The 15,571-nt window shown below is 46.4% G+C and overlaps 1 protein-coding gene across 1 annotated transcript in view; it reads right to left on the bottom strand.

Moving 5' to 3' along the window:
• colq (collagen-like tail subunit (single strand of homotrimer) of asymmetric acetylcholinesterase) overlaps nucleotides 1-11,121 on the bottom strand; it is a 24,245-nt gene extending 13,124 nt beyond the window's left edge. The window contains 6 exon segments of the mRNA XM_048261929.1: nucleotides 432-476; nucleotides 2,907-2,974; nucleotides 7,818-8,013; nucleotides 8,795-8,838; nucleotides 8,841-8,919; nucleotides 10,959-11,121. Coding sequence (XP_048117886.1) covers nucleotides 432-476; nucleotides 2,907-2,974; nucleotides 7,818-8,013; nucleotides 8,795-8,838; nucleotides 8,841-8,919; nucleotides 10,959-11,003 — 477 coding nt within the window. The 5' untranslated portion in view covers nucleotides 11,004-11,121.
• Nucleotides 11,122-15,571: the final 4,450 nt, after the last annotated feature.

A 15,571-nucleotide genomic window follows, 5' to 3' on the forward strand; every position in this document is an offset into this window, starting at 1 on the left:
GAGAGGAGAGGAGGAGAGGAGGAGGGGAGGAGAGGAGAGGAGAGGAGTGGAGAGGAGAGGAGAGGAGAGGAGAGGAGTGGAGAGGAGAGGAGAGGAGAGGAGAGGAGAGGAGAGAGGAGAGGAGAGGAGGGAGAGGAGAGGAGAGGAGAGGAGGTAAGGGCAGTGGAGGAGAGAGGAAGAGGGAAAAGTACAAATGATTCATTAGCCCTCTCACTTCTCACCTCAACAACAACAACAACAACAACAACAACAACAACAACAACAACAACAACACTGGAAGCACTGAGCCAACAATTCAAACACACCAGAGTGTAACAGAACAAAGAGACAGCCCCTCTCCTGATCAACACACAGACAGACAGTCTCACAGCAGATAGACAGACAGACAGACAGACAGACAGACAGACTGACAGACAGACAGACAGTCTCACCTTTTCTCCCTTTGGTCCCCTGAGGCCGGGCAGTCCAGGCGGACCCTGCATGGGGCACAGAGAAAGTGTGTGAGCATGTGTGTATGTGTGTGTATGCATCAGGCAGACCTGCACAGACAGAGTGTGTGAGAGCGTGTGTGTGCATGTGTGTGCATGCATCAGGCAGGCCTGCACTGGTAGATGTCATCAACAGCTGTAGTACTCACAGCAGGATATTTAACAACTATGGTATTGATATTAACCATGAGATTTCATTCTGGCTCTTAAGTATCACAATGTACAAGGAATTCCCCTTTACATCAATGTTCAGCGTATTAAGTACCACTTTAGCACTAAGGGGCAGCAATTTAGCTCTAAGGGATACCAATTTAGCGCTAAGAGGTACCAACTCATCTAAAACCCACGGAAAAGGGTCATGCTCCTTCCTGTGTCCAACGTTCCAACATTTCCATGTTAGTAGACCACTAGTCAAGCAGTACTTTGCAATTTACTTACACTCACTGCACAAAGTTACACACAATGGGATCTGAACATCAAGATATACACACATGTATAAACATGTGCAAACACACAAATATAAATAAACAAACCTGTAAGCAACACACACACACACACACACACACAAATACACACACACCACAAAGGCCTGTCGACAGCTCCAAACGCACCTTGGGCCCCACCACGGCCGCACTGCTGCTGCAGGGGATTGTGGGAGCAGCTGTGGGGGCCAGGGCAGGCAGTGGAAAAAGCTATTTGTGTCTGTCTAAAAACAGAGTGTTAATGTGAAGCCAGTGTGTGTACCTGTGTGTGTGTGTGTGTGTGTGTGTGTGTGTGTGTGTGTGTGTTTGGAGTCATCCCCAGCCAGGACAGCCGCAGGAAGTCACACACTTCTCATATGCTACGAGGCTCAAAAATATACACGCGGCCTCACACGGCCAGTACACACTACAGACCGGACCCTGAGACAGGAGAGCAGAAGCACACACACACACACACACTACAGACCGGACCCAGAGACAGGAGGACAGAAGCACACACACACACACACACCTTTGTGGCGTTAAAGGTGCTGTATGTCGTTAAAGGTGCTGTATGGCATTAAAGGTGCTGTATGGTGTTAAAGGTGCTGTATGGCATTAAAGGTGCTGTATGGCATTAAAGGTGCTGTGTGGTGTTAAAGGTGCTGTATGGTGTTAAAGGTGCTGTGTGGCATTAAAGGTGCTGTATGGCGTTAAAGGTGCTGTGTGGCATTAAAGGTGCTGGTTAGAGGATGCAATGTGGTTACAGATACAGTGTGTCATTAAAGGTGTTGTGTGGTGTTTTTATTTTTTTAGCTCAAAAGATCCAAAAATTACCTCGAAATCGCAATCACAATCGTTTTAATGTAATGTCAAAAACTAACTAACTAGTGCGGTACAGGCTCTCTTGTAATACCACATTGAACCACGTCGTCTGGCCACTGTAGTACTGTACAATACAATGCAAGTCAATGCCATGTGGGTGCGTTCAAGACAACTGCAAGCTTGCAGTACTCCACAAAGCCCCTTTCAGAGTCAGCAAAATCAGTTTGATTACTTTGATTTCAGTTAGAAGGCCCAAACAGGCACTTTTGATGGAAACCCCTGTTTCTATTTCTTTCACTGCGTGTGTGTTTGTGTGTGCGTGCGGGGGCTGGGGGGGGTTGAGGTCTGATGAGAAGTGAGGTGAGGGGAGGGGAGGTGAATGTGTGTTGGGGTGGAGTGTATGTGTGTGTGTGTGTGTGTGTCGTATGTCGCTAGCTGCGCTGCATGGCACAGGCTGCTGCATGGTGTTAAAAGGTGCCATGGCACAGCTGCTGCATGGCCATCAGCTGCGCTGTGGTGTTGGAAGGTGCCGTATGGTGTCAGCTGCGCTGTGTGGCACAGCTGCGCTGTATGCATGCTAGCTGCGCCGTGTGGCATTAAAGGTGCAATAGAGGATGCAATGTGGTTACAGATACAGTGTGTCATTAAAGGTGTTGTGTGGTGTTTTATTTTTTTTAGCTCAAAAAGATCCAAAATTACCCCGGAATCGAATCACAATCGTTTTAATGTACGTCAAAAACTAACTAACTAGTGCGGTACAGGCTCTCTTGTAATACCACATTGAACCACGCCGCCTGGCCACTGTAGTACTGTACAATACAATGCAAGTCAATGCCATGTGGGTGCGTTTCAAGACAACTGCAAGCTTGCAGTACTCCACAAAGCCCCCTTTTCAGAGTCAGCAAAAATCAGTTTGATTACTTTGATTTCTCTCAGGTTAGAAGGCCCAAACAGGCACTTTGATGGAACCCTGTTTTATTTCTTTCACTGTGTTTGTGTGTGCGTCGGGGGGCTGGGGTTGAGGGTCTGATGAGAAGTGAGGTGAGGGGAGGGGAGGTGAATGTGTGTTGGGGGGGGGGGTGGAGGTATGTGTGTGTGTATGTGTTGGGGGTCTGGATGAGGTCTCGCCCACCTGAGGTCCGTCAGGGCCGGGTGGTCCTGGGGCGCCCGCTGGGTTAATGGGGGGCACGGAGCCGACGGCTCACTGATGACATCATCTGTATCCTGAGGAACACACACCACACACAGGTTACACACGTCATACACATCACACACCACAGACATTACACACCACACACATAACACACGTCATATATGTTACGCCTGTCACATTATATTACATTACATTTGGCTGACGATTTTAGCCAAAGCAACAACATGATAAACTGTTTGCTTTTAAAGCAATTCTCCTTCAACAATTTAGGACAATTTAAAAGGTAGAGTACAATAAGAATAAGTGCATCAGTGAGTGCTGTTATTAAACAGTCAAGTGTCAGTTCTAGTCAGGTGGTAAGTGCTAGGATCAGCAAGACTAGTTGTAAGTAGTGCTGCGAGAGGAGATGTTCTCTGAAGAGCTGGGTCTTCAGAAGTTTTTCGAAGATGGAGAGGGATGTCTGCTCTAGTAGGAACTGGTAGAGTATTCTACCAATGAGGAACAACAGATAAGAAAAGTTTGGATTGGCCTGAGTGTACCAGTGGCAGAGCTAGACGTCGTTCGTCTGAGGAGCGCAACAGTCGGGAGGTCGCATATGCCACAGGAATGAGGGCATTCAAGTAGCTGGGAGTAGAACCGGAGAGTACTTTGTAGGCAAGCGTTAGAGACTTGAATTTTGAGGCGGCCATAGGTAGCCAATGTAGCTCGATGAGCAGCGGGGTAACATGTGCACTTTTGGGTTTGTTGTAGACCAGGAGTGCCACCACATTCTGGATCATCTGAAGGGGTCTCACTGTGCAGGCTGGGAGAGCTGTCAGGAGGGCGTTACAGTAGTCAAGATGTGAGATGACTATGGCCTGTACCAGGAGTTGGGTAGCATCTTGAGTCGTAGAGTGCGAAACGGCACAACCGGGCGACCAAGGCAACATGATCGGAGAAGGTTAGTTGGTTGTCGAGAACGACTCCTAAATTTCGTGCAGCCCTGGTAGGTGCAACAGACAGGGAGTCAATTTTGATGTTGATGTCATGATGTATGGTAGGTTTAGCTGGGAGGACCAGCAGTTCAGTTTTTGAGAGGTTAAGCTGAAGGTGGTGTGCCATCCATGTAGATATGTCTGAGAGGCAATCCGAGATCCGTGTCGAGACCAAGGGGTTATCAGGTGGAAAGTCAAGTCAAGTCAAGTCAAGTTTATTTATATAGCACATTTCATACACAGAGGGTCATTCAATGTGCTTTACATAAACAAAACCAAACAATAATAACAAATAATAGCATAGAAGGGCAATATAGTCAAAGAATAGTTCAAAAGGTAAAGATCATAATAAAAAGAAAACATAGAACACAAGGTAAATCATTTAAAAATAAAGAATAATTAGTAAGCAAAAACAAAGGTAAAAGTAGTAAAAAAGTAATAAAAAACAAGGTAGAATAATTATCAAGGCACATTCAGAATTTGTAACTAAGCGCAGTTAGCAGAAAGCATCTGAGAACAGTTTGGTCTTAAGTCTAGAACTGGCTACAGTTGGGGCCTTTTTGATGTCATCCCAAAAGTTGGTTCCAGATAGTTCTAACAGTAGGTTTTACTAGCAGGTTTTTCACCTGGGACCTGAGAGGACCAGAAGGTGTGTACTGCTGAAGCATGTCTGATAGGTATTTAGGTCCTGCTCCATTTACTGATTTTTAAACAAGCAATAGTGCTTTTAAAATCACTCTGTGACTTACTGGAAGCCAGTGCAAGGACTTAAGAATTGGAGTAATGTGGTCGCCCTCTTAGTTTTGTTAGAATCCTAGCTGCTGCATTTTGTATCACCTGAAGCTGCTTAATAGTCTTTTTTAGGAAGGCTCGTGAACAGTCCATTGCAGTAATCAACCCTGCTGGAGATAAATGCATGAATGAGTTTTTCTAAGTCATGTTTTGACATCAGCCCTGGCAATATTTTTTGAGGTGGTAAAAAGTTTTAGTTATCGCTTTCATGTGGCTGTTGAAATTTAGATCACTGTCAATTAATACACCAAGATTTTTAACAGTATCCTTTATGCTCAACCCCTTTGTGTCAAGGAGAGAGGGCAAACCTGTAAGTCTTTTCCTCGCTTTTACTAAATATAATTATTTCAGTTTTTTTCTTTGTTCAGCTGAAGAAAATTTTGAGACATCCAGGTGTTGATTTGTTCTATACACTGACACATAGATTCAAGAGGACCATAGTCGTTTGGTGACAGAGCTAAGTAATTTGTGTGTCATCTGCATAGCTATGATAGAGCTGTGTGTCGCTCATGTAGGAGCAGTGGTATGAGAAGCCATGTGAACGAATAATCTGTCCCAAAGAGTACCCGAAGATAGCAAAGAGAAGGGGGCCCAGCACTGATCCCTGGGGGACCCCTGTTGTGAGATAGTGAGCGTCCTGTGAGGTAGGATTCAAACCAGGAGAGAGCAGAGCCGGAGATTCCCATGTTTGAGAGCATAGAGAGAAGGATGCAGTGATTAACCATGTCAAAGGCAGCCGATAAGTCAAGCAGAATGAGTACTGATGACTGATGCCCTGGCTTCCTTTAAGGCTTCTGTTACAGACAAAGAGTTTCGGTAGAGTGGCCGCTTTTGAACTCAGATTGATTTGGATCCAGAAGGTTGTTCTGTGAAAGGAATTCAGAGACCTGTTTGGAGACTGCTCGCTCGATACCTTTGGATAGGAAAGGTAGGAGTGAGACAGGACGGTAGTTCTCAACTTGAGCAGGGCTGAGAGATGTTTTCTTAAGTAACAGTGTTACCTGGGCCATTTTGAATGCTGTTGGAAACGTGCCAGAGGTTAGCAAAGAGGTTAGCACCAGCTATCACATGATCACATGTGATAGCTGGTGTGATGGTCGGGCTGATGGACTGAAGTAGGCTCGTAGGTATAGGATCTAACGAGCATGTGGTAGGACGGCTACATGTCAGGAGTCTAGATACTTCACTCTCGGAGAGAGGCGCTAATGTTGAAAAAGATGTTCCAGCAACCGCCAGAGGTTGTAGGAGTGCAATATCTGAGTCTGTTGCGTCCTATGGACATGTAGAGAATTGACTGCTGATTGCCGCCACTTTGTTTGTAAAAAATGAGGCAAGGGTATCCGCAGTAAGGCTGGATGAGGAGGAGGCGGCTGAAGTCACACACATAACACACGCCACAAACACCACACACATAACACACATAATGGCGCTTACAAACGGAAGTTCAGGGGAGCAATCACGGAATTTGCCATCGGTGTCCCCCTTCAATCAGACAGGTTATTTTTGATTCACAGAGCTGGATGTAGGGTTGAGCATTGTCCTCGCTTTGCAAGAAAGGAAAGTAGACCTGCGTCGCCATATCTCCAACAATCAGTTGATCTTTTCCTGGATACTATAGCCGATCAACCGAAAGCACCAGCGCCGCTTTCACCTTCTCCAAGCGCCTCTGTTACTATAGCAACATGAACTCTGCAAGTCCGTTCCTCCTCCCGGGCCTCTTTCTATTTCTAAACAGCCTCTGTTCTGGCATAACATGTTTTTCAAACAGCTTTTCTGCTCAAACTCAGCAAGTTATGGCACCCGCACGCAGCCTCCCTTGCCTACCTTGCCTTTTCTATTTCCAGCCACTGGGCGGCCTCTTTTCTCATTTCCCCTAAACAGCTTTTCCCCTGCCTCTAACTCAGTAAAGTTATGGCAGCCCTTGCCCTCTACCTTGCCTTATACGGTGTCACCTAAACAGCTTTTCCCCTTGCAAGAAGGAGAGCTACCCGCTGACCATAGCCTTGATTAGAACAGAGTTGGATGTAGATCGACATCCCTGCTTAGCGAAAGTAGACTCAAGGCCACCTTCTCCAACAATCAGTTGATCTTTCTCCTTCCTATCATAGCCGATCAACCTGAAAGACCAGCCAAGAGAGCCGCGAGAGGCCTGCTCCTCCGGGCGCCTCCCCCCTTTCTATATTTCCCTGGGTAACATAAGTTTTTCAACTCAGTAAGTTATGGCCCTGCGTGCAGCCCCCTACCTTGCCTTTCCCGCTACCGGGCGGCCTCTTTTCCTCTATTTTCTAAACAGCTTTTTCCCCTGCTCACTTAATCCTCAGCAAGTTATGGCAGCCCGCTGCGGCAGCCCTCATCTTGCCTTCCCGCTATCATGCCTTTTCTATTTCTAAACAGCTTTTTTCCCTGCTTCACTAACTCAGCAGTTATGGCAGCCCGCGCAGCCCCTACCTTGCCTTCCGCTACTGCGGCCTCTTTCTATTTCTAAACAGCTTTTTTCCCCTGCTCACTCAACTCAGCAAGTTATGGCAGTCTGCAGCTCCTCTATCTTGCTCACATTATGCCTCTTTTCTCTATTTTAAACAGCTTTTTCCCCTGTTTCACTAACTCAGCAAGTTATGGCAGCCCGTTGCAGACCATATCTTGCCTTGATTAGGAACAGAGCTGGATGTAGGATCGATTGTCTCGCTTTCGCAAGGAAAGTAGACCTGCGTCGCCTTCTCCAACAATCAGTTGATCTTTCCTCTCCTACTATAGCCGATCAACCGAGCTAATCAGGCATGCAGCGCGGAGCTCCGTTCCTCCGCTCTGTTCTGGGTAACATGTTTTTCAACTCTGCAAGTTATGGCACCCCACGCAGCTCCTCTACCTTGCCTTCTCCGCCACTGGGCGGCCTCTTTTCTCATTTCCCCTAAACAGCTTTTCCCCTGCTCGACTAACTCAGTAAAGTTATGGCAGCCCTCGCAGCCCTCTACCTTGCCTTCCCCCTACTGGGCGCGCCTCTTTCTCTATTTCTAAACAGCTTTTCCCCTTGCCTACCTCAACGCAGCAAGTGCAGCCCCGCTGCAGCCCCTCTACCTTGCCTCTCCTCTCCGGCCTCTTTCTTCCAGCTAATCAACCCTCCCACTTTTCTTTTTTTTCCTAGGTGTTGCGTAATCCTCTCCCTTCCCCTCGTATGACCAGGTCGCTACTTTTCCCCCCTTTTCCCCATCATCTCCCTGCGGCGAACTGCTCGGCGAGCCCAAGCCCTTGCCAGGGACTGTGTCCCTGGTTCCTTCCTCACCCTCTTTCCCCTGGATTGGTGCCACCACCCTATAGGCTACCTGTAGATCGGCATCTCATCTGAGACCATGTCTACATAAAATAGTAATACAATATAATCTATGTGGTGATCACAAAATGTATTTAAGGGAGCATCGCTTTAACTCAATGCCGGTGTTGGCTGTAAGGCAGCTGATACACAGGAGCTGTTGCTCTGTCGCTTATTGCCAAGAGGGCAAGGAAGGAATTTTTCTCCTTTAAATGTCTGGAAGTTTTTTCGGCTTCCTCTGTAAGTGTCAGCATATTAAAGCCCTTCCCTAGCTGACCAAGGGACCACCTGCACCTGCGTGTAGCTCTGCTCTGTTCCTCGGAATCCTCTCTAATAATGTGTTGCTGCTCATTACTTTATAGCTACCGCAGTTAGCTACAGCAGCCTATTTTAATTGCGTAGGCCTTATTAGCCTACTAAACACTGGTGCATTAGATGTTGAACTTCACAACCTCGCAGTTCACTCCTGCACAATCCCGCAAAGCACTTCAGGACCCTGGCCAGAGACTTCGCCAAACATGCTTTTCTATTATGCTATTATATCTGTTTGCAAGTTACAGAATCATTGTCAACCCCAACCCAATCATATCACATCACTTATACTGCACCATCAAAACACCTGAGTATCTTGTGACAGTAAAGGACAAATGAGAAAAGGATGTTGAGATCACATGACCTGTGCTCACCTGGGGGGGGGGGGGGCTTAGAAAACACCTGAGTGTTCCGTGGCAGTACCAGCCGGACTACAGCGGGCGCACAACTGAAGCGTTGCGTTGGTGGAGTGATGGACTCACCTGTCGGGGGTAGCGCTTCCAGAGGTGTGGCGGTGGGGGGAAGAGGGGGGCGGCGGACTCAGCAGACAACACGGGACAAACGGCTGTTTGGCATCCAGGGCCTGAGGAACTGGACGAGAAACATACTGTCAGCACACACACACACACACACACACACACACACACACACACACACACACACACCAGGGGACAAACGGCCACTTAACATCCAGGGCCTGAGGAACTGGATGAGATTCAAATCATCAGCACACACACACACACACACACACACACACACACACACACACACACACACACACACACACACACACACACACACACACACACAAAAACACAGACACACACCACGGGACAAACGGCCACTTGACATTCAGGGCCTGAGAAACTGGATGAGAAACATACTGTCAGCACACACACACACACACACACACACAAACACAAACACAACATACACACACATACACACACACACACACACACACACACACACACACACACACACACACACTCATTTGCAGACACTAAGAAGAGTGGTTCAATCAGAGACAGCTGTACATCAGTATGCACATTGATAAATCTTACATGAACTAAATCTCCGAACCTGTAATTTGATGGCAATAACATTGATGGACATGAGCACACAGATTCAGGAAGCTATTTTCCATCACTGTCTTTCCCACCCACCCACACACACACACACACACACACACACACACACACACACACACACACACACACACACACACATCCTGTTTGTTATAATGTTCTTGAACATGAGCAGACAAAATCAGGCAGCTACTTTCCATCACTGTCTGTCCCAGTATCACCCGCAGTTACCGAGAAGCATCAACATGTAAATGACATTGTAGGAGGAGGGAGTCTTAATTTGTGCAGATTCCTCTTACGCCTGAACACACACACACACACACACACACACACACACACACACACACACACACACACACACACAGTTTGTGTAGATTCCCCTTATGCCTGCGGGATAAGCAGGTCAGATTAATGGAACTGTCCAAATGAAGACAGGACTAATCTAACTATAAGAAAACAAACCAGCACACACACACACACACACACACACATACACACATACAAACCAGCACCTTACACATCACACACAGATAGATATGCCGCGACATGCACGTAAAGCCGCACACGTGCACGCCAAGACACTCACACACACGCAGCACGCCAAGCACACCCACACACACACACACACACACACACACACACACACACACACACACACACACACACACACACACACACACATATAAATATATGATAGAATGCAGTAATGCACACACACACAGATGAATGCACTGACCTACACATACACAGACACAAAGAATGCAATAACACACACATACACACACATACAAACCAGAAATGTACACATCACAGAGAGACAGGTACACCTTGCACACAGACACAGACACAGACACAGACACACACACAAACTCACACTCACACATACTGTACACACACACACACACATACACACAGACACTGTTAAAGAAAATGCAGATAACACACCCACCCGCACATATTGACGAAGATTGCAGTTACACACACCTCAATGTGGGGAACCATGGATGGCCCCTCTATTTTTAGCACAAACATTTCCATTCTGACACTTCCTATGACATCCCAAATATGAGCAGAGAAGCACACTGGCTGGTCAACACAAAACAGCATGTGGTCAGACCACACACACACACACACACACACACACAAACACGACAGGCGACACACGCTATTGCTATTAATATCAATAATAAATAGTTGAACACACACACACACACACACATCACACAGGCACACACCTAATGCTTACTGGTCAATAATAATGACGCATTGGCGGCATACAAGGCCGCGGCGCATATCGCGATGCGATGGACGCACACAGACACGCATGCACTGACGCACACATATATGCATGCACAGACGTACACACACACACACACACACACACACATACACACACACAGACATACACACTCACACATGGACACACACATTCAGCAGGGGAAAGGCACTCAAAAACAAACAAAAATCTACACAACTGAACTACACAATTGAAGACCTGTCATGACACGACATGAGACGACACACAAATGCATACACATGCACACACAAACGGCTTTACCTGGAGGGAAGGGGTAGACATTGAGATAGGACTGAGCAAGCGCATGGCTCAGCAGTATGGAGAGGAACAGCGCAAGCAACGAGAGGGACATGCTACCACGCCAACCAGCTCTCCACTCTCTACTGAGACTCACACGCTTCTGGCTGCTGCCCCTCCTCTCCACTCCCCTGTCCCCTCTCTCTTCCCCTCACTCCCTCTCTCTCTCTCTCTGCCACTCTTCTCCGTCCCTCTCACTCCCTCTCTTTCTCTCTCTCTCTCTCCTTCTCTCTGCCCCTCCTCTCCACTCCTCTCTCTCTCCCCCTCACTCTCTCTCTCTACCTTACTGCCCCTCCTCTTTTCTCTCCTTCTCTCTCTCTACTCCTCTCTTCTCTCTCTACCTCTCCCCCCCCCCCCCCCAGGGCTAAAATTGTAGCAGTCTGCCCACCAGCTGCTGTCTGTACCAATATTACTCTCCACTACAGCTCCAGCTCCACACACACACACACACGAACACACACACACACACAAACGTACACACACAACACACACACACACACATACATACACACAACACACACACACACACACAGTGCAAGAATACTATTTCCCTGCCTGAAGTAAACCCACAGTCCTACTTGTAATGAGTGTGCATGTGTGTGTGTGTGTTTGAAGAAAAGAGAGGAGTGGCAGTGCTTGATAAAAGTGATATTGTGAAGGTGTGCAGTCTACAGGTTTCATCAACTACACACATACACGTCAACAGTCAACTAGTCAACTATTCAAATCACTAGTTGGTATAGGCAACAGTCAACTAGTCAACTATTCAAATCACTAGTCAGGCAGCAGTCTTGTGGACAAGATCAAAATGGCTAAAGGCTAAACGGGCTGGACATTCTTATGTATAGATGTATCAAATGAGACCTGTTCAGATGTAAGCTGTGTACAGCTGTGTTAAAGTGCCGTGTGTGTGTGTGTGTACAGCTTAAAGTGCAGTGTGTGTGTGTGTGTGTGTGTGTGTGTGTACAGCTGTGTTAAAGTGCAGTGTGTGTGTGTGTGTGTGTGTGTGTACAGCTGTGTTAAAATGCAGTGTGTGTGTGTGTGTGTGTACAGCTGTATTAAAGTGCAGTGTGTGTGTGTGTGTGTGTGTGTGTACAGCTCTATTAAAGTGCAGTGTGTGTGTGTGTGTGTGTGTGTGTGTGTGTGTAAGCTCTATTAAAGTGCAGTGTGTCTGTGTGTGTGTGTGTGTACAGCTCTATTAAAGTGCAGTGTGTCTCTGTGTGTGTGTACAGCTCTATTAAAGTGCAGTGTGTGTGTGTTTGTGTGTGTGTGTGTGTGTGTGTGTGTGTGTGTGTGTGTACAGCTCTATTAAAGTGCAGTGTGTCTGTGTGTGTGTGTGTGTGTGTGTGTGTACAGCTCTATTAAAGTGCAGTGTGTCTCTAGTTAAAACAACCTGATTTAATGCAATTTCAAATTTCTACCCTGCACATACGTCAATCCCATGCACACAGCAATCAGTATAGGCTACTAGACATAAAGGAAACCTATGGTGCTGTTCATGTGCATGGGGAAAATAAATTCCCAGTGAAAATGTCATCTTGTGTGGGAATAACTGTGAAACTGGGGGAAGTTTGCAAACAGATTTGCCCAGTTATGGGCTTGTTGTCACTTTTGTCCTCATTCAAATGGGTGTACGTCATTTTGCATAAACTGTAATGGGACGATTAATCTGTCTGATTAAGCTTGGCAACTTATATATCACTTACATAATCTATAAGGTTTAGTTAGGGTGGTATGTTGTGTCATTATATTTCTATTTGTTGTACCATTTTCTGGGATTCTAACTTAACAAACTGATAGTCAGTCAATGTTCCAACCAATTGGATTTTGTTGTTGAGTGGCGTGGTGTATCTTGGGCAGTTTAGTGGTTTCAGTGTTGCTATCTTAGCACGCTAGTAAACCATAGGCAGAGAATGGGATTCCCGCTAGCATGGTAGCTAGCTTTGTATGCTAAGCTAAGCGAAAATACGAACAAACAAATCATATTGCTTATTACGAATAATGTCTGTATATGAAACAGTAGGAATTACCAAAAATTCCCAGTTAATTCCTTTGAATTTCCTTTAATTCCATGAAAGTTTCCAATTTGGAATATTTCCAAAATTCCCCAGCTTAACTTCCCATGGAAAGTTTCCAGAAATTTACCGGAAATTTTCCGCCCCTTCGCAACCCTAATTAAAGTGCAGTGTGTCTGTGTGTGTTTGCAGCTGTCACAGTGTTTGCAGCTGTCACCTGTGTCTCCTTGTTTGTGCCCATGGTTTGTGTTCCCTTGTTTGGGTCCCAACCTTACTAGCAAGTGTGACAGCAGCTGTATTAAAGTGCAGTGTGTGTGTGTGTGTGTGTGTGTGTGTGTGTGTGTGTGTGTGTGTGTGTGTATGCAGCTGTATTAAAGTGTAGTGTGTGTGTGTGTGTGTGCAGCTGTATTAAAGTGCAGTGTGTCTCTGTGTGTGTGTGACAGCAGCTGTATTAAAGTGTAGTGTGTGTGTGTGTGTGTGTGTACAGCTCTATTAAAGTGCAGTGTGTCTGTGTGTGTGTGTGTGTGTGTGTGTGTGTGTACAGCTCTATTAAAGTGCAGTGTGTCTGTGTGTGTGTACAGCTCTATTAAAGTGCAGTGTGTCTCTGTGTGTGTGTGTGTGTGTGTGTGTGTACAGCTGTATTAAAGTGCAGTGTGTCTGTGTGTGTGTGTACAGCTCTATTAAAGTGCAGTGTGTCTGTGTGTGTGTGTGTGTGTACAGCTGTATTAAAGTGCAGTGTGTCTGTGTGTGTGTGTACAGCTCTATTAAAGTGCAGTGTGTCTGTGTGTGTGTGTGTGTGTGTGTGTGTGTGTGTGTGTGTGTGTGTACAGCTCTATTAAAGTGCAGTGTGTCTGTGTGTGTTTGCAGCTGTCACAGTGTTTGCAGCTGGCACCTGTGTCTCCTTGTTTGTGCCCATGGTTTGTGTTCCCTTGTTTGGGTCCCAACCTTACTAGCAAGTGTGACAGCAGCTGTATTAAAGTGCAGTGTGTGTGTGTGTGTGTGCAGCTGTGTTAAAGTGCAGTGTGTGTGTGTGTGACAGCAGCTGTATTAAAGTGCAGTGTGTGTGTGTGTATGCAGCTGTATTAAAGAGCAGTGTGTGTGTGTGTGTGTGTGTGTGTGTTTGCAGCTGTATTAAAGTGCAGTGTGTGTGTGTGTGACAGCAGCTGTATTAAAGTGCAGTGTGTGTGTGTGTGTATGCAGCTGTATTAAAGAGCAGTGTGTGTGTGTGTGTGTGTATGTGTGTGTTTGCAGCTGTATTAAAGTGCAGTGTGTGTGTGTGTGTGTTTGCAGCTGTATTAAAGTACAGTGTGTGTGTGTGTGTGTGTGTGTGTGTGTGTGTACAGTTGTATTAAAGTGTGAAAAGAACACGTCTTCTCTGAAAACTATCCAAAGATGAGACACACTCTCCAACAGCTAAGCTACTGGTACAGAACGACTAGTCGATCTATCATGTCAATTATTATGAAAAACTAGTAAAAATCAATAGTCGGGAGACCAAGTGTGATTTCTGCCTGCAACCACTCTGGAATGGTATCTGTGTGTGTGTGCACGTACATGCAGTGCAATGATGCAAACCAAACTAGAATAATGGTATGTGTGCGTGTGTGTCTGCACAGATGAAGCATAACGCTGTGCGTGGACACAGTTGAAAGTTAATGGTGTGTGTGTGTGTGTGCGTGTGTACATATGGTGTGTGTACATTTGGTGTGTGTGTGTGAGCAGGCAGGTGGATGGTAATTGTTTGTATGTGTAGGTTGAGTTGAAGGTTAGTGGTCAGTGTGTCAGAGAAGTGCATGGTACACACATGGTGTGTGTACACAGCTCAAGGAAAATGATCTGTGTGCGTGTGTGTACAGTGATGCTGCAGTGTACCTATGTGCATTCTGGTAATTGTGTGTGTTTATGTACATGTGTATCTGCATTGCATGTGCTTATATATGTATGTACATAATGTTGCATTGTGCTGATGTGTGTGTGTGTGTGTGTGTGTGTGTATGCAGATGAGAAAGAGTGAAACCTCAGGGATCTTCTCCCATCCCCACGGGTCCTTCGGTCAGGGTGTATCGACCAGCCAGCGCCACAATTTATGATGATCTTCCGTCCACTAGAGAGTGTGAGTGTGTGTCTGTGTAGGAGTGTGTGTGTGAGCAAGTGTGTGTGTAGTAGTAGTAATAGTGCTGAGGCCCAGGCCCAGAAGGGCACTTAAGACTCTCAGCTGCAACGCACACAGTCCCAGAGCACCTCTCAGTAGCCCAGTCAATAACCCCCCAATCAATCTCTCTCTCTTTCTTTCTCTTTCCCAGTCTTACTCAATCACACCCACACACATCCTTACTCATCACACACTAACACACACATGCACGTACACAGACACATACACCCGGGCACACTCTCTCTCTCTTTCTCTCTCTCATTCCACGTTGGAATGTCACAGACACCATTTCCACCACCAGCAGGGGCCAGGGCCATATTATAGCATGTGCCATTCTGCTGAATTAAGGCACTCTGAACCACCAAGGGCATATTATGCCATGTGCCATTCTGCTGAATTAAGGCACTGTG

This window comes from Alosa alosa, chromosome 13, assembly GCF_017589495.1.
Source record: "Alosa alosa isolate M-15738 ecotype Scorff River chromosome 13, AALO_Geno_1.1, whole genome shotgun sequence".
NCBI classification, from domain to species: Eukaryota; Metazoa; Chordata; class Actinopteri; order Clupeiformes; family Clupeidae; genus Alosa; species Alosa alosa.